Raw genomic sequence first — 22797 nt, 5'->3', positions numbered from 1 at the left:
TCAACCTCAGTATCTGACCTCCCAGGTTAAGCGCAAATCAAAAAGGGGATAGACGCCCTCACAAAATACTATGATACTTAAGAATAAATAACATGGACTACGTAAGAATTACGAAATACTGAAACGAACAAATGAAGGTTTTAATAATGACACGAGGCGAAACCATTTTAAGACTGATTTTACAGACATGAAAAGCTGCTTATGATATATCACGTTATCTCACATCTTCTTAAAATTTATCTTTTTATATGAGGTATTAACTTTTAAAAATGTTGAGATTATTTCAGATTTCACTGATCCTATGATAACCTGCTCTCAGTTTAGTTAGCCTATAGATTCTATTTGTTTATCATTTTAAAGCCCAAACGTAAGAGCCATATATTTTTTGGTAATCATCAAGTCTATTTTTTTATATGTCGTAGTGGGCGTAGTAGGAAAAAGCGCCTAGGCTGTCAAGCATAATTTTAGGGTTCTTCAAATGTCAAGGGGGTTAAAAGTGCGCCCTTACGGAACGTCTGCCCCCTGGTATTCCGACGCAACGCTAACGTATTGATCAATAATTTTCTTATTCATTGGGCTATTCCGCAGTCTGTACCCCCTATGTTGAGGAGGTGTGACGTCCAGGATGGTCTGGAAAATAAAAAATCCAGATCCGGTTTTTTGAGCGTACAGATCTAGAGTGGTCAGTGAAATGAGGTGGAAAATCCAGGGTGGTCAGTAAAACGAGGTTTGAAACCCAGGGTCACCTTTCCCAAGAAAGACCTCCTCAATATAGGGGTTACAACTTTCTTCTGGAATAGCCTATTTAACAATTATACGTTTTTGAATACTTTAAATTATTCTTCACAAATATGCTGTAAGTTTATACTTATGTCAATTTTGTATTATAGGGGAGAATGTCATTGTCAAAGAAATACTATAAGAGTTATTGCCCCCGCAAGGAGCGCAGCGACTGAGGAGGCACTCATAGCTTCACGCAATATATTGGACTGGAATCTCGATTTTTTGCGAATTGTTTTTGTTTTTGTGTTTGCGTCGTAATCGGCTTTCCGGCTAATTTACTACTCCGTGATTTTACGGTAGCATTTATAGCCTAGCAAATAGCTTTTCTTTTTACACATGAGCGGCGTTCATAGCCTAGCAAATAGCTTTTCCTTTTACATGATGAGCAGCGGACGTTTTTCTTTATTTTTCTCTTAGGAGTTTTTTTGTCGTAGATTGATTTGTGGATTAAGTTTTCAAAAGCAGGTAATTCTTTGACATTGCACGTTTTTGTTTTAAAGAGGCCATTTTGATTTTCAAATCTGTTCTGAAAGCTCTTTGAGCAAGTCCAGAAGTCGATTTGCATTAATTTTTTTCAAAAATATAAGATATAAAACACAGTGAATTTGCTGACAGTCAAATTATACAATCTGTCTCCTGTCTTAGACATTCAGATTGACTTATCTTTCGGCCAAACAGTTTGATCAGCACGTTCAAATGGTTCAAACTGCCACAGTTCTGAGAGGAAACTCAGGGCTGGGATAAACACTGTCAAACCCAGTTTGAGTAGCACCCTCAAGCTGATTGAAAGTGAATTAAAGTAAAAGAATTATTGAAACTGAATTACACTGCTTATTTAAAAAAGTCTGATTATAAAAGAAAAGCCAAATATTAGGGGAAATTACGTTCTGTGAAACTTTTGTTTTGAAGCATAAAATTTCAGTGTCACTAATAAATTACAGCTTCTGCAACAAAGAAATTTTTTCTCAGTCATGGAAGAGGAAGACTTTTTAATTGATTTAGACACTGCATTGAGTGTTGCGCATTTTCAAAATTCAAGCAGAACAACTGCTGGACGTACCTTTTCTTGCGCTGTTGATTGTTTTCTTGAAATATGTTACCGCTTGCTTCTTCCAGAAATTAAAGATAAGATGTTGTTTGAAGAATCAAGTGAATTTTTTACTTTGCTTCAAATAAGTGGGTCAATGGAAATTCCATTTGAAAATAATAATAACATTAAAAGTAATGCTTTTCGACTGCTGGATGAAATTAGAGAACCGTTATGGTCAAGAATCATTGGGAATTGTGATACATTTAAGAAAAGAGATTGTAACGCAGAGTTCCAAGAGATTTTTGGAAGTGACATTTTCAAGAAATTGTCAGAAGGAGAGAGACACATTTTTGAAGCGAGCTTTGTAGTTCAAGGTATTTGTAATACTTGTGGTAGTGAAAAAGAACGTAGAGAAACAGGTAACATTGTTAGTATCCTTTCAGAAATTATGTATCCAGAGATTATGATTGATGCAAGTTCATGGCCGAACTGTTTATTGACTTCTCTTATTAATCCAAGCTCAGTAATAAATTGCAATACTTGCTCTGTCAATATACCGGCACAGGTTCAAGCTGTTGATCTTCCAAGTTTTCTCTTGATAGAATTTTCTACTCCATTATGCATAAACAATTGCAGATTTTTTGAGCAGATTTTAGTGAAAGAAACTAACTATAAATTACATGCCATTGTAAGGAATTGTGGTGCCCATTTTGCTTGTGGTATATTTATTGAAAATAAATGGGTTTACATTGATGATTTGAATCCTGACAAAATATTTTATCAAAACATTAATGAAATGTTTTCAAAAAACAATGGAGGATGGTTCTTTGCGTTTTATAGAAAAGCTTCCGAAATGATTGATTTTGTTATAGACACCACGACTATTCAAGAAAATTATTTAAAGGACGAAAAAACTCATAACGTTATTCCAAAAAATGAGCCCAAAAAAGAATATCCTAATCGGAAGAGAAACATAATTAACTATGAAGGTCTTTGTAGCAAAAGTAATAAGAAAATTAAACTTGACAATTTATTTCAAAGTATTGACAAAAAGGTAAAAAATTTGAAACGAAAAGCCAATTATGAGCCTGCTAAGCGAAAAGCATATTATGAACCTGAAAAGCGAAAATCCTATTATGACCCTGAAATGCAAAAATCTTATTATGACTCTGAAAAGCGAAAAGCATCTTATGACCCTGAAAAGCGAAAAGCATTTTATGACTCTGAAAAGGAAAAAGCATATTATGACCCTGAAAAACAAAAAGCGTCTTATGATCCTGAAAAACGAAAAGCGTCTTATGACCCTGAAAAGCAGAAAGCGTCTTATGACCCTGAAAAGCAAAAAGCATCTTATAACCCTGATAAGCGAAAAGCTGACTATGAGAAAGAAAAGAAAAAGCCAATTTACAATTCACAAAAGCGAAAAGAAAAATATGATCCAAAACAACGAAGAGAAAGGTACAATTCGCTAAAACAAAATAAAAATTCGAAAACCCAACAAAAAGAAACGGAGCTTAATGGAAATATAAAAGATTTTCAGAAATCCATGAAGTTCTCAATAACTCAATGTCAAACATGTTTTGAATCCTGGCCAATAAAAATTACGTCAAAAGTAAACTCAGTCAATGATTTCATTTGTACGCGTTGCAAAAGAGACAAAGGAACTCCAAAAAAATTAAGTGCGGATAATAATATGAAACCAAGTCCCGTGCCAGAAGCATTGAAAGGTCTCACTCAAGTTGAAGAAATGCTAATAGCTAGAGCTTTTCCAGTAATGCAAGTGTACACCCGACCAAGAGGGGGTCAGAGAGCTTATAAAGGTCACGTTTTAAATTTGCCTCATAATGTTCAAAAAATTGCAGATGTCCTACCACGAGAGCCCAGCGACATTCCTGTAATGATTTTTAAAATAAATGGGAAAAATAATACCTCAAAAGAACTTGTCGTTAGACGTGAAAAGATTTTACAGGCATTATTATGGCTGACAGGAAAAAATGAACAAGGTGAACCTAATAATTTTCTATATAGTGAAATCAATATAGATATGGAAAGGCTACAAAAGCTGCCTGAAAATGGATTCATTGACTTACCAGACTTGCACATAATGAATGAGAAAAATGATATTGAGAGCGGTGAAGAAAATGAAAGTGACAACGAAAATGAAGATGTTAGTGAAAATGAATTACCAGATTTAGGTCCAGTTAATGATGATAACAATGAACGTGTTTTTGATGAAAACACTGAAATGAAAAGTTTCTTACCATCTAAACTAAAAAAAGCAAAGGAAGCTGACTTAACAAAAAGTGAAATTTTGAATACAAAAACTGAAGTTGATATAGGAAGTACTCCACTTAGTGAATTCAATACACCCTACTTAGCAAGTCTTGCATTTCCAACATTGTTTCCAGACACAAAAGGTGACCCAACTAATCCTGCAATCATAAGGGAAATAGCAAAAAGTGAAACAGAGAGTTTTGCTGAAAAATTGAAACATTTAATCAAATTTGCCGAAATTGATGACAAAGGAAAATGGTTTTATAGATTTGCATCTCATCCAAGATTTTCCTTTTGGGGCTTCAATATGCTGTATAGAAAAAGATTGATTAGTCAAGGAAATTTTTTTATCAAGCAAAACCCAGGTGAAGCTAATTTGAGCATTGAAGATTTACAAGATCTTGTTAGGGATAATGATCACTACGTAGTAATGAAAAAACTACAAAGATACTCAAAGAATGTAACAGGTACGAATGCCTATTGGTGCGATGTCAAGGAAAAATTAAAAGCCACGATAACACAAATGGGCACGCCAACTATATTTTGGACATTGAGTATGGCTGATTTTCACTGGCCAGACATTCATGATTTATTTTCTTCAAATGACGAATCTGAATCTGCTGATTTTAGACAAAACATTGTTGATAATCCTCATATAGTAGATTGGCTCTTCACTGAACGAGTAAAAAGTTTTGTAAAACATTGGTTATATGAATCTTTAAATGCAGAATGGCATTGGTATAGGTTTGAATTTGCTGTTATGCGTGGTTCTATACATTGTCACGGTTTAGCAAAATTGAAAGATGATCCGGGAATATGTGAGTTGACTGAGAAGGCTCTGCAAGGTTTTTTGGCTCAACAAACTTTATCAAATCAAACAGAGATTGACCTTGAAAATAATACTCTTTTAAATCTTGCTGTAATCGAGGGAAACAATGCTGAAAGGCAAATCTGTGATTATGTAGATTCTTTAATGACAGCTATGAATCCAATTGAAGGACCTGTTGATGAATGGGAAAAGCCAAATGTTCATCCATGCAAAAAAAGACTTGAGGATATACCTGAAGAGGATTTAGAACAAGATTACATAGATCTAGCAAATAGCGTGCAACGGCATACAAAATGTAGTTCAGCCTATTGTCTAAGAACTAAGAATGACAAACAGGAATGTCGTTTTAAATTTCCTTTTGAATGCTGCGAGAAAACACATTTAACCTTTGAAAAAGTAAAATTGAAGGGATGCGGTGAAAAGTATGTTCCAAACATTGTTCTGAAAAGAAATGATCCTAGAATGAATAGACATCAACAACTTCAATTACAATCATGGAGAGCTAATTGCGATATACAAATTATCCTTGACCACAATGCTTGCTTGAATTATATTGCCAAGTATGCATCAAAAGCAGAAAAGATATCTGATGTCGCAAAAGAAGCGTTTACATCTGTCATTGGTAATCTTTCAGGAAAGGAAACTTCTGGTAATATTTTTCGAAAACTGATTATCAAATCTGTCGGTGAAAGAGACTTTAGTGCTCAAGAAGTAATGCATCAAATTATGTCTTTGAAACTACATTGCTCTTCATTTGATGTTGTAAGTTGCTCTCTTGAGGGATCAAGACAAATGAAAATTGACAATGATGGCGTTGAAACCAAAACCTCTTTCTTAGATGATTATGCTTCCAGATATGTTTATGAAGACAATGAGATTAGGCAAAGTAACCTCATAGATTTTGTTTCGAACTGGAAAATAAGTGCTAAAGACAAAAAGATTCAAAAGGGGAAAAAGGCAGTTGTTGTTCGTACTTTTCCAAATTATAGTCCAAACCCAAAGAGTGACAGTTATCCTTTATTTTGTAAATTCCAATTGATCAAGTACAAACCATGGAAGGATTCTGTAGACAGTCTCTGGGAAGGTTTACAAGCAACAAATGAGACATATTGCCAGAAATGGAAAGAATTCATTAACAGCTCTTTAGGAAGAGAATTCGTTCCGAATTGGAAAAGGCATTACATCAATGCAAACAATTTTGAATATCAGGTTGAAGATGAAGAAAATGAAGAGGAAGAAAGTGAAAATATTTTTTTACGTGAAGATTGGATGGATATAGCAGACCTGAATTCCATGCCCAATAATGTTTCTACAGAAAATCAACAATATTGGACTGATTCTTATGATTCTTATACTCAAGATCAAATTAATGCAATGCCTTTTTGGATTGAAGAGAAAAAAAAGACTTTTGAAAACGATAATCCCACAGATTATAGTCAATATCAAGTTGAGAACTTAAATGCAGAACAGCTCCAAGCTTACAATATTGTACATGATCATGCTCAAAATATAAATGCTGACCCTTTACAAATGATAATTACTGGGATTGCAGGAAGTGGAAAGTCATATTTAATAAATTGCATTAAAAAACTCCTTGGCAAAAAGTGTTTATTGACATCTTATTTTGGTATTGCTGCCTTTAATATTAATGGAAGAACATTGCACAGCACTCTCAAATTGCCAATTCGAAGCAAGTTAAAGCACGAACTCAAAGGAAAGTCACTTGACAATTTACAAACTGGCCTTAAAGACATAGAGTATATTATTATTGATGAATTCTCTGTAGTAGGCCAAAGATTGCTAGGCTGGATAGATAGTCGCTGCCGTCAAGCAACAGGAAAATTAGAAACTTTGTTTGGTGGAATGTCTATTATATTAGTAGGAGATGTTGCACAGTTACCACCAGTCATGGATGATGTATTGTACCATTCTTTTCCAAAAAATGAAATTGCAGTTGCAGGTTATCTGGCCTATTGTTGTTTCAGAACTGTCGTAAAACTTAAAGCAAATATGAGATCTGCTGGTGAGGATGAGTCACAAAAGAAATTTAGAAAGGCTTTGAAAAATTTGAGGAATGGAAAATCAACAATGGAAGACTGGAATTTTTTCTTGACCAGACAACCTGAAAAAAACCATGTTGATTATAATAAATGCATCAGGCTATCTTTTGCAAATGAAGTTGTCAGAGAACATAATGGGAAAATGTTGGATTCTTTACAATCACCCATTGCAGTCATCAAAGCAAAAAATACTCCACCAAGTGCGTCAAAATCATCCTCAGAAGAATTTGGTTTAGCAAATGAAGTTTTCCTTGCCAAAGGTGCCAAAGTAATGCTTACAAGAAACTTGTGGTCAGATGTGGGACTTTGTAACGGAAGTTTAGGCATTGTCAAAGACATAATATTCCAAAGAAACCACTTGCCACCTGCGCTTCCTATCTGTTCCTATAGCTGTTATAGTAAAATTTGATAGATATACAGGGCCAAGTTTTTTTGATGACGAAGATAATTGTGTTCCAATTGTGCCTATTATAGAAACTTCATCTGAAGATAACGTACAGAAAGAAAGAATGCAAATACCTTTGAAACTTGCATGGTCGATAACTATTCATAAATCTCAAGGTCTTACATTGGATAAAGTTGTAGTGGATTTGGGAAAGAAAGAAAGCATGGATGGTTTAACTTATGTTGCATTATCACGTGTGAAAAAGCTAAGAGACATGGTAATTGAATCATTTCCATTCGAAAGAATCAATAAATTGAGTGAGGGTAAAAGATTCAAATTTAGAGTACGCGAAGAAAGCAGACTGGAAGAATTAGCAGCACGAAACAAGCCTTAGAAGTAATAAGATGGAATAATTTAGTATATGTCATGTCAAAATCATTGCACGGGGGGGGGGCTCAGGGCAGGGAAGGATATTTAGCAAAAAGCAATATTTTCTTTTCTCCTTTATTTTCTCTTCCTTTGAAATACATTCTTATCCAACGAGTGAAATTATTTAGTACTTTTTATCATGAAAAAATTGATGAATTTTAGATAAGAAAGATTTCAAAACTGGTCCAACTACAGGGTGTCCTATGAATAATTCCCCAGAACAATAGATGAAAACATTCTTTTGTTTTAAGAGGAATTTTTGATGGGATACTTGCCTAGACTTTTCAAATCCTTACATTAGTATTATTTTTTTTTATCCTAACTTATAGAATATTATATTGTTTTGTAATACATGAATTTTTTATATATTTATAATAAATTTGAAGGATATTATATTTTTATACAGAATTATTGAAATTACGTATTATTTATGATTTTGTACAAATTTTATTTGATTGATTGAATTTACATTTATTAGTTCCAAGTTCCAAGTTGATTACAATAATGTGAATGTGAATTGATGTTTAATCTTTACCACAGAACAATAATGAACAATAATAAAAATGATAATAGTAGAACAATGAATGAATATGGACAAAAGTGATTATTTTTGGTGGTTGAATTAGCAACGAAATTCCCTTGTAACGAAAATTATTCGACAATCGTCATTCAGCATACTCTACTCCCAACAACAATGCTTAAAAATCCTGTATTATGGAACTTTGACAGTAAGTACAAATAATTTTTTCATTATGTACTTTTATTATTATAGGACTTGGTTTTATTAATCTTTTATGTTTAACCTGTGTTCTTGTTGATACTTTCCAGGCACTATTTGGGAAATTAATATCAAAAATTGAAAGAAACTTGTGAACTATTTTGAGGAAATTTTAGTACACTCACCATATTATCATCTAATTTCATGTTTCTTATTTTCCATTTAAGCTTATCTTATGAAAGAGGATTCATTTACTTTGACAACGCAATATTGCCTCGTTACTGCTACGATTACCACGTTACGTCATCATTTTCCATCCTTCTACACGATATTGCTGTTACAACTGCAAGATAACTGGCATATCAATTTTGTCCATGAGATCCCTTGTCATACCGTTGGAAAAAGTCCTGGATACGCTATTTCCTGATTTCTGCTCATCAATATTGCCTCGTTACTGCTACTATTACCACGTTACGTCATATCATTTTCCATCCTTTACACGGCGCTGTTACAGCTTCTAGATTACTGGTAAATCCATATAATGTAAACAATTTTGGATCACGATATCCTTTGTTTTAACCGTTGGGAAAATTCCTAAGTACGTTGTTACCTGTCAATTTTGGTTCCTGCTCGTTATGTTTCTGGCTCATAGCATTTCTTACTTATGCTGTTTGGTTCTACTATGGGTCATTTATATTACAAATTGGTTGGAATATAGTAACATGTCTTTTGAGTGTTTTGGTATCTGTGATTGACTCTACCTGGACACTTTTGCTAATGAATATTTTAAGATTCGTATTTTATTATTTGTAAAGGTATTTCAAGTTTTTAGAAAAAAATATATTTCATTTATGTAAGCTTTATCGTTGATATCTCAAAGAAAATGCTTTTGAGAAGAATCATTCGAATTATTTCTATAATCATTTCCAAACTTTCGCTATAAAGCATTACAAAGCTTTAATAAGCATTAAAAAGCTTTAATAAGCATTAATTAGTCTTTATAAATGCTTATAGATAGGCATCTGTAGCGGGTGGCAGTTAGTGAAAGCTATGGCTAGTTTATTAGATAAGCTGTTAAAGAAAATTTTCGTTTTCAAAATAATTTTTATAAAAACATATACAATTTTATTTCATCTATTTACACAAAAATTTGGTTAAAGATACTATAGAAGAAATTCTGAGTTTGATGGGTATCAGATTACACCCCCTTCTCACAGACCCGGTAGGATTTTTTCAGCCAGTGGGGATAAAAAGTATCGGACTGACACTCGATGGGGATTGAGAGCGAGAATATAGACTGTTGACTGTGAGAAGGGGATTGCGGATTGATCTTTTATTGAAAAATATTGGATAGAAGGCATTTGCAATTTAAAATCAATCATCGAAGTTGCACCATTTTTTCCCTCAGTGGGGATGAAAATTTCTATCAAAATGCCAATGGGGATAGAAAATCTATTGTTTCCAGCTCGAAAATTCCAGTGGGATGGTTTTGGAGTGCAATTTTTTACATTCAGTTTTCAATGGGGATAAAATCATAGAGCAATTTTGCAGTGGTGTTGAAATTGTAGGATATTTTTTCCACCGGGGACGATTTTTTGGCCTATTTTTGCACCGGGGTGGAGGGTCCACCGGGTCTGTGACACAGGGGTGTATTTACTGAAGAAAAGTCATGAAATAAAAAATCAGTAGCATAGGAATTAAATTTTCAAGGTCAATAAGTTTTTGGAGTTCATTTTACGACACGTCACAATCACCTATCACCCTTTAACGACTCAAAGGAATTGGATCGAATTAATCAAAATATCTATAAGAAAATCAATCCCTTGAGAACAGGCCGAGTTCGAAACATGCCAGGAAAAATCAAGATATAATAGCCGCATTCTTTTTCACCGTTCAACATATAAGAAGATCAATGTAATAACTTCAGACATTTGACCCTTCTTTTTGGTAAATTCTATCCCAGTCTCTTCACGCCTCAGGATGCATACTCTCGTTTACCTAATAGCCGAAGGGTTGGAATAAAAATATCCTGGGTGGAAAAATATTTTAAAGGAGGCTAAAGCAGCAGAATTAGGACAAAAGAGGGAACTTTCCCAAAAATTAATAAGCGCGGAGGAGGGGTTTGAATAAGAATGTCCTGGGTCGAAAATTTTAGAAAAATTAATTAGCGGGTGGGACGGCTATTAGGTACCGAAAATAGCTATTAATTATTTATCTGTACAATTTGCGAGTCCACCACAACATATCGTGAAAGACATATCCATAATTGTCAGCCATCCAAAAGCAAAGCACCAACCATATTTGGACCAAATTTTAATCAATGTTTTTAACGTAGGAGATTCATCAACGCTTTTCGAATGTTGTTCATGGTTAACAGTAAACACAAGCATAGCTGTCAAACAAAATATCATTGAAACTGTTAGAAATATCAATGCCATTCGAATACAGTTATCAGAATATATAGCATATCCAGCTAAGCAAGTTGCTATAGCAGAACTAAAAATTGCAATCACCATAAAAGTTTGTACAGCTTTGATCATATGTGATAAATTATCGATATCTGAACACATTGTATGAGTCACCTTTTCAATATTAGCATCTGGATTTATTAATTTGATTTCAGAACAACAGAATCGCCATAAGCCAATATCCACTACAAAGTTCCGATATTCTACTTGAAGCCATGCTTGTCCAGAGATACTGGCGGTCTGTAAAATGAACGCTGTCAAACAACCAATGAATATAACAACTCTATACATGGTGGTTAGTTAATCACTTTAGTTGAAAGGTTTATATAATAACACCTATTTTTGGACTGTGTTGTTGAAAAATCAGCACAATCAGCTATTCAATTTTTGTTTGATTGGCATTCGTTGAATTTCAGTATTAGAAGAATTTCTTTTTCGTTTTCATCTAAAATGATAATGATTAAAAACTTCATAATATTTATACAATGGGGGGAGGGTACTCGATTTTCGACATTTTAGCGTGTGTGTACTAAGAGGACCATTCACCCTCCCCTTGGTTGAAGAAAATTTTAAATTCAAATCGCTTGGTTCGGACATTTATTTCATACATGAAGCTCTATGTTTATTAAGGAACTTTTTCTTTTCCTTGATCCGTATGAGAAGCGTAAAAGTCGACAAAAAACAAGCAAGAAGGGGCTATGAAAATTTTTTTCTCTGCGTAAGTACATTTTCCTTTGACCCCTCACCTCCCCCTGTACAGAAGCATACGCTTTTGAGAAGATCCCCCCCTCCCCCTTAGTGCGTACGTACTATGTGGACGGCCCCAATGGACACTCTTCGTGTCTCTACTACTGCTCAAAATAGGATCGAATGTAAAACTCCCATACGTTACCGTCTAAATCTCTAATAAATCTTCAGAAATCCCATGACAATGTTATCTATATAATAAAATTTATCATCCAAAAAACCACGTAAACTAAACTGGCTTTTTAAGCTAAACCAATATTCAAATTCCCACCATCGGATTTTTGATAGAAATCCTACGGTGAACGCTCAAAGGCTCAAGATTGTCAAAAAAAATAAGCACACCCAAGTCTCAGCTCAAATTTATATGATCTAATAAAAAACGTTTAAATTGACTTCGTTTTCAAACTCAGAAACTTTCACCAGAGTTATGCCACAGTTTTTTTCATCGATATCAAACCAACAAGATCATCAAGATTAACAGACTAAGAAATATGATCAGCATAAAATCTTTTAACAAATTCAAAACTTCAATTTTATATTTTACAGAACTCTACAATCATCAACTAGACACAAAACCATTTTACGTGTTGAAAAACTTCACAAGTTGTAGAAAGTCATATAATTATCAGCTTTGAATATATACACCATACAAACATAGATGTCTCGCATGCTAAGAAAGAGGAACTAGTATGACTTCCTCTAATAGCTTTTGTAATTCACATCAGTAGACGAACAATAAACGTAACAAACTGTTCATCTGACAACGGATCACAAATTACGAAAATTAAATATCGATAGATATCTCCATGTAATCGCTTTCTTCTACTAATTTACATTTTTATTGTCAGTAGAAATCATCACGCTGGTTTACATTTTTGTAACAAAAATGCGAAACAAAAAATTCATAAATCAAAAGCATGAATTCGCTTATTATGCTATCCTGTGGCTGACCTCATACCAAAACATCTAACACCAAAACAAAAATTAATTGAAGCGCTCGGGGTGAGCGTCACAGTCCGAATCATCAAAGACACTCCTAAGTGAAATTGATCTTCACCCTAGAGACTATTATACCATGCTAAATGAACCAATTAAAGATCAATTTTAAGAAAATTAGCGAGAGAGATAATTACTTGGTTAAAACAAGGTTGAAAATATCCAAGCTGTTGTAATTTTAGTAAAATGCAGATTATATACCATGGCAATGACAATGGCTGATTCAAAAATGGTTAAAATGTTTTCATGCAAATCCCCCTCTATGTAATACATTTTCATTCTTATAACCCATCCTTAAATTAACCTATGCACTCATGTTTTGGACTTGTTCTTTCAAAACTACACGCTTTTATTTTATAAGAATATAATATATATCTTCTGTAAGAATATCAGGGTGAAAATTGGCCAACTCGTAAGAATCTGAATCAGTGGCGGCCTGGCAGGGGGTGCAGGGTGTGCAGTGCACCACCCAGAAAGATCTGAGAGGGGCGCCAAAAGAGCTTTTAAGGGAGCGCCAAAATTTTGTTGATGTTTAATTAGGCAATTTGGCGCCCTTCGGCACGTTTATAGCGCCTTCTATGGGTACAATGTTATTTTTTTTCGCCTGCGGCGCTTTATTTTACCCTTTTGCATCCTTTCTCTTGAATTTTTTCAAAACTTTTATCAATATTGAATCAGAAGTAAGAGAAGTCTTGTGTATCCACCAGGGGTTAAAGAGAATGTGTCGCCCTTATGAATTGAGCGTACGAGAGTGCTCTTCTGCGGCCCGCTAGAAATGTTTCTTTGACGGATACGAAAGTCAGTTTTGATGGAAATCCAAGATGGCGGCTGTTGTTTCATTCGACATCTAAGTTTTGTTGCAAGAAGAGAAATTTAACATTATTTAGCAAACTTGAACAAATTTATTGCTTACTTTCCCCTAGTTACAAATGCTCACCCCTAAAATGAGAGATTGCCAAAATGATCAAAACTTGTTGATTCTCGCTGTGGTTTCTGTGGTCTTATACTGACTAACTTTCTCCGTTTTAGAAGATCTTTTAAGCTGTTTGACCTTTCTTACACCAAAACTTTTTTCCTGCAGCACCAAAATTAGAACGAACCCTTCTTCCCAACTTCTGCATTTTGGGGGCTCTTTCAGCCATGATCTTTAATGGAGGGTAAAGTAAGACCAGCGGCGCAAAAGTTTTAAGATTATCAGGTAATTTTTATGATAAGAGTTTTAGAAAGCAATATAGACTAAATCGACTTACTAGGTATAAAATGTCCATTTCAAAGATTAGGGGCGTTACTTTCAACCATACTGCTCTTACAGTTTAATATTTTCACTTAATAATGGAGGGCGCAAATAAGGACAAAAAATACCAGGGGCGCCAATTTCATAGTTTGCACCCCCAGAAAATTAAGCAAGGTCGCTACTATTAGCCGGAATCTTTGAGTCAAGAAACTTGGAATTTGTTTTTTGTAATTTGAAATGTTAAGGTGTTTTGAACAAAGGAGGCGCAACCATGATATGAGCTCTTGATACTTGAAATTGAAGTTTTGTTACCTGATCATCTTATTTAAGATTTTGCGCCACTACTTTACTCTCCATTAAAGATCAATGGCTAAAAGAGGCTAGAGATAAGGGCACGAAAATTTTTGGTGAGAAAGGTCAAACAACTTAAAAGAGTTACTAAAAAGGAGAAATTTAGTCAGCATAAGCAGGCATAAGACCACAAAAACCACAGCGAGCATCAACAAGTTTCGATCTTTTTGGTATTCTCTCTGGGGGTGAGCATCCTCTTGAACTACTGGTTGATACACAACACCTTGCTTCGGCTTTTTGCGATTCAATGTTGATGGTAGTTTCGGAAAAAATCAAGAGAAAAGATGCAAGAGCGCAAAGAAAAAGCGCTGCACGCGAAAAAAAAATTAACATAACACTTTATAAAAGGCGCTATAAACGTGTAGAAGGGTGCCAAATTGCCCAATTAAACATCAACCAAATTTTCGCGCCCCCTTGAAAAGCTCTTTTGGCGCCCCTCTCAGATCTTTCTGGGGGGTGGACCCCCTGCAGCCCCTGCCAGGTCGCCACTGATTCCCTGAAAAATTACTGATAATGTACACAATCTCCCTGAGTCTATTTTTAAACTGATGGTGAGATGTCGAATACCATTTTTCATCAGACATTACAGAGGCATCTCAATTACTCAAGAGAAAATTTTGAAGATTGGTTACTCGAGACCCTAAATACAAGCTACTCTGTTGTTAAAAGGAGTCTGAAAAATAAAATTCTCTGAGTTTGAAATTTTCCTATAAAACCTATATTTTCCAGGTTTTCCAGGGTCTGTCAAAGCCCTGTGTCTGTTAGTTAGTATGTAAGTTAGAAGATATTAGCAGATGCTAAGGAGGCGCAACGGGCGAAAATTTCAATATTTTCACCACCATTTTAGCTAAAAGACACTTTGTTTTGACAAATTTCTTTTAAGAAGTACTTTTTCAAACCACTCTCATGAGCTGTGAGAGCCACTAATCTACTTCCCTCGCCTAGCTCAATGTTGCAAACCAAAAGGGCAAGGCGATGATGCCCAAATAATGCCAATATGAAATGTACATATATCCAATAAGATCAATTATGAGTTGTCGGCTGTAAGGCCGAAAATTTTTTGAAAACTTCAAACGTAAAACCATGAAATTAGACTTCCTACATTTTCTCTTGAGTTTCCCAAAAAAAATTGGAACCCCCCCCCCCTAAACCCTCAAAAAAATTTTGGAACCCCCCCCTAAACCCGACTTCTATAGAAAAAAAGTCCTTGTGTGTCTTTCACTAAATTAATTGTCATGAGACATCTTTTATGAATGACTTTTACAAAAAACAATTCTCAATTGCTTTAACGTCATGAAAATTGTAAAGAAAGTTGATTTCTTATTAATCATAATGACTGTTGTAAAAACAATTAATTTGTTGGTATTTTCTTACATTTTGCTAAACACACGCAACAACCTTCTACTCAGAATCATGTTCGAGCTCAATACTTTTTTTCCGGACACCCTGTACATTAAACAGCCAGCCCCCACCAATGGCCCGAACGAGAAAGCATTCGAATCGGAATAGGAACTTCCCGAAAGGGCAGATAAAATCCCTAGGCTATGGAAATGTATATTTCCAGATCTGGAAATATAGATTTTTCCCCAACCAATCCCTAACTAGGGAAGGTGCAACAGCTCCCTAGTTATGGAAATGAGATTTCCCGATCTTATGACTACCTAGGGATGTTAAATTTCCCTATTATTGAAAAGTGCTTTTCTAATTTAATAATTTAATAATTAAATGTATTCGATCATTCTGTGAGAATTGGTTCGATAGCTCTCATTCGTTCTGACGTGTACTTGCGCTACTTTGAGAATCCCGGTACTTTTGTCACAACAGTGGAGCTGCACTAGAGAGCCAACTTAATGACCTCAAACCCGTCTCACCGATCCACTGAGCCCTTGCGACGCAAGTCCATTGCGAACGAATGAGGCCGTCCTGGCGGGACGCCTCACCTTTAGCGTTGTGTTACACACTGATCGAATACACCCTTATAATGGTTTGCTTTACATGCGACTGGAACACTTTTGAGTGAAAAATCACTTGTGGTTTTTTCTCACGCATGCGTAATACAAGTTAGGGAAATCAATTTTCCCTAACCTAAAAAAAAATTTCCCGAACTTAGGCTCTTATTTCTGACAATTTAAAATCTTTGATTGAATTGTCTTATTTGAAGGTTTGAAAAATAAGTTATGATTTAATTAATTGCTTAAAGGATACACTCAAATTAAAGAGTTTGGGAAATCGAATTTCCCAATCTGGGACATTTTATTAAGATTTAAGATTTATAAGAAATTACATTTCCCGATCCAGAGAAAAAATAGAATAAAGCAAGCAAGGTCACAATTCGTGATAATTCATTTCCCCAGCTTGTAGAAAGTAATCATTTCCAAAACTCGTGATCTCTCTTTTCCCGACTCATCCATAATCAGTTTAGAAAAACTTGGGATTTTTAATTTCCCGATGCAATTCTGAATGGGCAACTAGAATGTTAAAAATATTAGTTTTCCACATGTGGAAATCCGTTTTCACTAACACATTGGTAATACACTTCCAGCATGGGAAAATAGGTTTCCCTAGTTTCCTTACTTTCCTGAACTTAAAATTGTAGACTAATGTGATTGAATTAAAAACCACATCTGAAAATGAACAATCCCTAGGCTAGGATCCTCAGAAGCTTTAGGCTTCCTCCGGTGGCAATAATTAATAGTTTAGTAATTACTGTTATACATTTGGGAATCATGTAGAAGATTTCTTTTGAAAGAAACTCATGTCGATTACACTTGGAGGTTTCTGGGTAATTTGTAAATAGTAAACTGCATACTGATATAGTCTGCTAGACATTAATATGGTAATATTTGCTCTTCATCTTTGATTCTTTCTACAATGATCAGATTGACACATGCGCAATAAAATTTATTTTATTGGTCTTCAGAGGTTAATATATTCTTTGAAAAAAATAGAATAAAGCAAGCAAGGTCACAATTCGTGATAATTCCTTTCCCCAGCTTGTAGAAAGTAATCATTGCCAAAACCCGTGATCTCTCTTTTCCCGACTCATCCATAATTAGTTTAGAAAAACTTGGGATTTTTGATTTCCCGATGCAATTCTGAATGGGCAACTAGAATGTTAAAAATATTAGTTTTCCACATGTGGAAATCCGTTTTCACTAACACATTGGTAATACACTTCCAGCAGGGAAAATAGGTTTCCCTAGTTTCCTTACTTCCCGAACTTAAAAATTGTAGACTAATGTGATCGAATTAAAAACCACATCTGAAATAAACAATCCTAGGCTAGGGAATCAATAATTTTTTCCTGTGTTACACATTCACGCCTTTTTCCAATTTTTACGAATTCACGCAAACTGCCGAGGGAGAGAGGGTCTTTTGGATTTTATGATTACAGATGCATGTGCTACACTTTCTTCTTGTATAATGTATTGTGTAGACACTCATGTTGAAAAGAATTAGTTTTTTCTTTGACGAGTACGCCCAGTAGTCAAAACCCAGCTATAGTGGTCAAAACACATCTGTAGCGACCAAAACCTGTGAAACAGGTATGTAGAGTTCAGTAACGCGTTCGTTTTCCTTATATATCAGTGCTCGCGATGGAAGCTTCACGGTGTTTAATCTGTACTAGGATGTATCCAACGTAAAACGTGCCTCTACTGCAATGAATTTCCAAATCCCTGGAGATCTCGAGTTTGTTTAAAGAAAACATGGTGCGAAGAGTACGAAGTCTTTTACATTAGGTCTTAACCCCTGCGACTTGAACTAACATTATCTCACGAGTTAGTTTCGCTCGGTTTGTACCGAAACATGTTAAACTCGAACCCATTTCCCTAAGCCATTCGCCTATACCGTGAAAAGCGCAGGCCAAAATCATATATTGACCTATGCCGACCAATCGAGATTCTATTCAGCGCGCAATCAACGCAGAGAAAAGTAACCATGACGACCATCCAAGATCTTGGATAAGATTCAAAGTTGATATTTTTATTCCCGTCGTTGAAAACACAACTCAAAATGTCATCAATGCTTTTCAAAAAGAGTCAGTGATAGAGAATCTTAACATAAAGATCTGCCTATTATTTCGATTCCATTAAAGTAACATTACTACTAGCCATAACTTTCATTAAGGTGCCACCGCAGCAAAACGAACACATAGAGTTGAATTTGCGTTCAAAAGGAATGATCTTAGCCCTACAGTAATTTTTGTTAAGAGTGACCTCTCATCTGAGACAAAATTCATTCAAATGCTAACAAATGTGTCAAGGGAGTGATTTACAGTCTACTTAGAGTGACATCCATCTTACACGTTTTTTATAAGAACAATTTCATAAGAATACGAGGCTGAAATTTGGCCAAAACCTAAGAACAAATTAAGAAGAATCTGAACCTCAGATTTCAGAAATTACTGAGAAGTACATGTTTCCATTTTAATTAACATTGACATTTAAGGCTGAAAAACTCATATAAATTAAAAGAGCAGCCCAGCCAGAATCATATGACTTACTGGTTTTTCCTATAAAAAGCGGTTATATCTGAAGATACTGCTCTTCATATGTTATTTTACTAATGTACACGTTTAGCAACATAACTGTTAGAATACTTTGAGTAGAGTAATATTTTTAACCTATGAAGAGCGCTTAGTAACTACTTGTGGTATAAAACGGGAATTTCCCAGAAAAAGGGAATTTCGTTAGATTCATTTAACTCTCCAGGGATAAGAAAAAGACAAACTGACATTTCAAAATGAGTAATCAGATCAAAATAACTCCGGAAAAGTCTTTTTGATGATGATAAAACAACAGAGAGACCGTAAGATAAGAATGCTACCGTTAAGCGGAACTAAAATACTGAAAAACGCGCAAAATTATGAGATGTTAGCCCAACTTCCTTATGCGTGAATGTCATCCTCAGAAGCTTTAGGCTTCCTCCGGTGGTAATAATTAATAGTTTAGTAATTACTGTTATACATTTGGGAATCATGTAGAAGATTTCTTTTGAAAGAAACTCATGTCAATTACACTTGGAGGTTTCTGGGGAATTTGTAAATAGTAAACTGCATACTGATATAGTCTGCTAGACATTAATATGGTAATATTTGCTCTTCATCTTTGATTCTTTCTACAATGATCAGATTGACACATGCGCAATAAAATTTATTTTATTGGTCTTCAGAGGTTAATATATTCTTTGAAAAAAATAGAATAAAGCAAGCAAGGTCACAATTCGTGATAATTCCTTTCCCCAGCTTGTAGAAAGTAATCATTTCCAAAACTCGTGATCTCTATTTTCCCGACTCATCCATAATTAGTTTAGAAAAACTTGGGATTTTTAATTTCCCGATGCAATTCTGAATGGGCAACTAGAATGTTAAAAATATTAGTTTTCCACATGTGGAAATCCGTTTTCACTAACACATTGGTAATACACTTCCAGCATGGGAAAATAGGTTTCCCTAGTTTCCTTACTTTCCCGAACTTAAAATTGTAGACTAATGTGATCGAATTAAAAACCACATCTGAAAATAAACAATCCCTAGGCTAGGGAATCAATAATTTTTTCCTGTGTTACACATTCACGCCTTTTTCCAATTTTTACGAATTCACGCAAACTGCCGAGGGAGAGAGGGTCTTTTGGATTTTATGATTACAGATGCATGTGCTACACTTTCTTCTTGTATAATGTATTGTGTAGACACTCATGTTGAAAAGAATTAGTTTTTTCTTTGACGAGTACGCCCAGTAGTCAAAACCCAGCTATAGTGGTCAAAACACATCTGTAGCGACCAAAACCTGTGAAACAGGTATGTAGAGTTCAGTAACGCGTTCGTTTTCCTTATATATCAGTGCTCGCGATGGAAGCTTCACGGTGTTTAATCTGTACTAGGATGTATCCAACGTAAAACGTGCCTCTACTGCAATGAATTTCCAAATCCCTGGAGATCTCGAGTTTGTTTAAAGAAAACATGGTGCGAAGAGTACGAAGTCTTTTACATTAGGTCTTAACCCCTGCGACTTGAACTAACATTATCTCACGAGTTAGTTTCGCTCGGTTTGTACCGAAACATGTTAAACTCGAACCCATTTCCCTAAGCCATTCGCCTATACCGTGAAAAGCGCAGGCCAAAATCATATATTGACCTATGCCGACCAATCGAGATTCTATTCAGCGCGCAATCAACGCAGAGAAAAGTAACCATGACGACCATCCAAGATCTTGGATAAGATTCAAAGTTGATATTTTTATTCCCGTCGTTGAAAACACAACTCAAAATGTCATCAATGCTTTTCAAAAAGAGTCAGTGATAGAGAATCTTAACATAAAGATCTGCCTATTATTTCGATTCCATTAAAGTAACATTACTACTAGCCATAACTTTCATTAAGGTGCCACCGCAGCAAAACGAACACATAGAGTTGAATTTGCGTTCAAAAGGAATGATCTTAGCCCTACAGTAATTTTTGTTAAGAGTGACCTCTCATCTGAGACAAAATTCATTCAAATGCTAACAAATGTGTCAAGGGAGTGATTTACAGTCTACTTAGAGTGACATCCATCTTACACGTTTTTTATAAGAACAATTTCATAAGAATACGAGGCTGAAATTTGGCCAAAACCTAAGAACAAATTAAGAAGAATCTGAACCTCAGATTTCAGAAATTACTGAGAAGTACATGTTTCCATTTTAATTAACATTGACATTTAAGGCTGAAAAACTCATATAAATTAAAGAGCAGCCCAGCCAGAATCATATGACTTACTGGTTTTTCCTATAAAAAGCGGTTATATCTGAAGATACTGCTCTTCATATGTTATTTTACTAATGTACACGTTTAGCAACATAACTGTTAGAATACTTTGAGTAGAGTAATATTTTTAACCTATGAAGAGCGCTTAGTAACTACTTGTGGTATAAAACGGGAATTTCCCAGAAAAGGGAATTTCGTTAGATTCATTTAACTCTCCAGGGATAAGAAAAAGACAAACTGACATTTCAAAATGAGTAATCAGATCAAAATAACTCCGGAAAAGTCTTTTTGATGATGATAAAACAACAGAGAGACCGTAAGATAAGAATGCTACCGTTAAGCGGAACTAAAATACTGAAAAACGCGCAAAATTATGAGATGTTAGCCCAACTTCCTTATGCGTGAATGTCATCCTCAGAAGCTTTAGGCTTCCTCCGGTGGTAATAATTAATAGTTTAGTAATTACTGTTATACATTTGGGAATCATGTAGAAGATTTCTTTTGAAAGAAACTCATGTCAATTACACTTGGAGGTTTCTGGGGAATTTGTAAATAGTAAACTGCATACTGATATAGTCTGCTAGACATTAATATGGTAATATTTGCTCTTCATCTTTGATTCTTTCTACAATGATCAGATTGACACATGCGCAATAAAATTTATTTTATTGGTCTTCAGAGGTTAATATATTCTTTGAAAACTTAACCTCTGATACTCAGGGTAATTCGCCTATTTTATAATTCTGATAGCGCTCACGAAAGGATTATATCGACGTGTCTCGTCGGTAAAGTCAGAAAGTCGATGCAAAAGTGTCTCTGGGTATCAGAAACCCCCCGGGCCCGGGGGGGGGGTACTAAGGTTGCGCGCTGACGGGGGGGTGCCGCCCGACTTTCGAACTTTGGACCCTTACCGGGACTAAAAAAGAGAAAACCAAGGAAAATTTTGTGAATTTTACGACCCTTAGCGGGACTAATTTGACCAATTTTGACCAAATTTCGATCTTTCAGGGGGTAAAAAATTGAAATTTTCCTATTTTTCCGACCCTTAGTTGGACTGAAATTTGATTTTCTGATTTTTCCGACCCTTAGCGGGACTTTGGAAGTCCAAAAAAGGTACCCTTAAGGGCGGCACATACCGTACCCTCCATTTGCCTAAGTACCCCCCCCCCGGGTCAAAAACCTCTCTCCCTTTAATGTCTTCAGGATTTATTCACATTATTCTGATGGATGGCTGAGAGAATAGCCCAGTGTTGGCTGCGCTGAAGGGGGGGGGAACTTCTCAAAATAGTACGGCATAAATTAAACAATCTGACGTTGGAAAGTCAATAAAATATGATAGAATAAGGTTTCATTTCAAATCCAGGACAGGAACAAAAAAAATATGACGGTTTGTTTTTGAATAACGTACTCTGTCTCGAGCCCTGCCTTTTAAGTAGCAAAATTAGACATATGGAATGGGACGTCAGGGACCCCATATCATGGTGCTATAAGTTAGCAGCCATCAAAGCCGATAATTTACAGCCAGGGGGTGGTGCAGTGGTGTGTGGCTCTGACAAAAAATATTCTCTAGTGAAAAGAAACTATATTAAATCGCCCTGAACTCTATACCCTACATTACATGGGTTTTGGCTCTTGAAAGGCTCTGATTTCATAGCTGGGAATGGCTGGCTTCTCCTCCTCACCACACCTAGAATTATATTTCACAGGTCTATTGACCTCTACGAAATAATTTTAGATTTATAAAATA

At 35.2% G+C, this 22797-nt stretch overlaps 1 protein-coding gene and 1 long non-coding RNA gene across 2 annotated transcripts; both read left to right on the top strand.

The window, feature by feature from the left end:
• The first annotated feature begins 1754 nt into the window (after positions 1–1754).
• LOC136813971 (uncharacterized) lies at positions 1755–7755 on the top strand. Its single transcript, XM_067070484.1, has 2 exons — positions 1755–7236; positions 7451–7755. The coding sequence occupies exons 1-2, from the start codon at positions 1755–1757 to the stop codon at positions 7753–7755; spliced, it is 5787 nt and encodes a 1928-aa protein (XP_066926585.1).
• A 589-nt stretch (positions 7756–8344) lies between these two features.
• Positions 8345–8821, top strand: LOC136813910 (uncharacterized). Its single transcript, XR_010847567.1, has 2 exons — positions 8345–8518; positions 8736–8821. It is a non-coding gene; the product is annotated as an uncharacterized lncRNA (long non-coding RNA).
• Positions 8822–22797: the final 13976 nt, after the last annotated feature.

This window comes from Clytia hemisphaerica, unplaced genomic scaffold, assembly GCF_902728285.1.
Source record: "Clytia hemisphaerica strain Z4C2 unplaced genomic scaffold, Clytia hemisphaerica genome assembly, whole genome shotgun sequence".
In the NCBI taxonomy this organism is placed as follows: Eukaryota; Metazoa; Cnidaria; class Hydrozoa; order Leptothecata; family Clytiidae; genus Clytia; species Clytia hemisphaerica.
This window is presented reverse-complemented; position numbering and strand designations above follow the sequence as displayed.

Bases quoted from the DNA above. Each gene is read 5' to 3' on its own strand.
- LOC136813971 (XM_067070484.1), top strand. From the start codon at position 1,755: ATGGAAGAGGAAGACTTTTTAATTGATTTAGACACTGCATTGAGTGTT. The intron at 7,237-7,450 runs GTGCCAAAGTAA...TGCCTATTATAG, and splicing joins TGAAGTTTTCCTTGCCAAAG to AAACTTCATCTGAAGATAAC.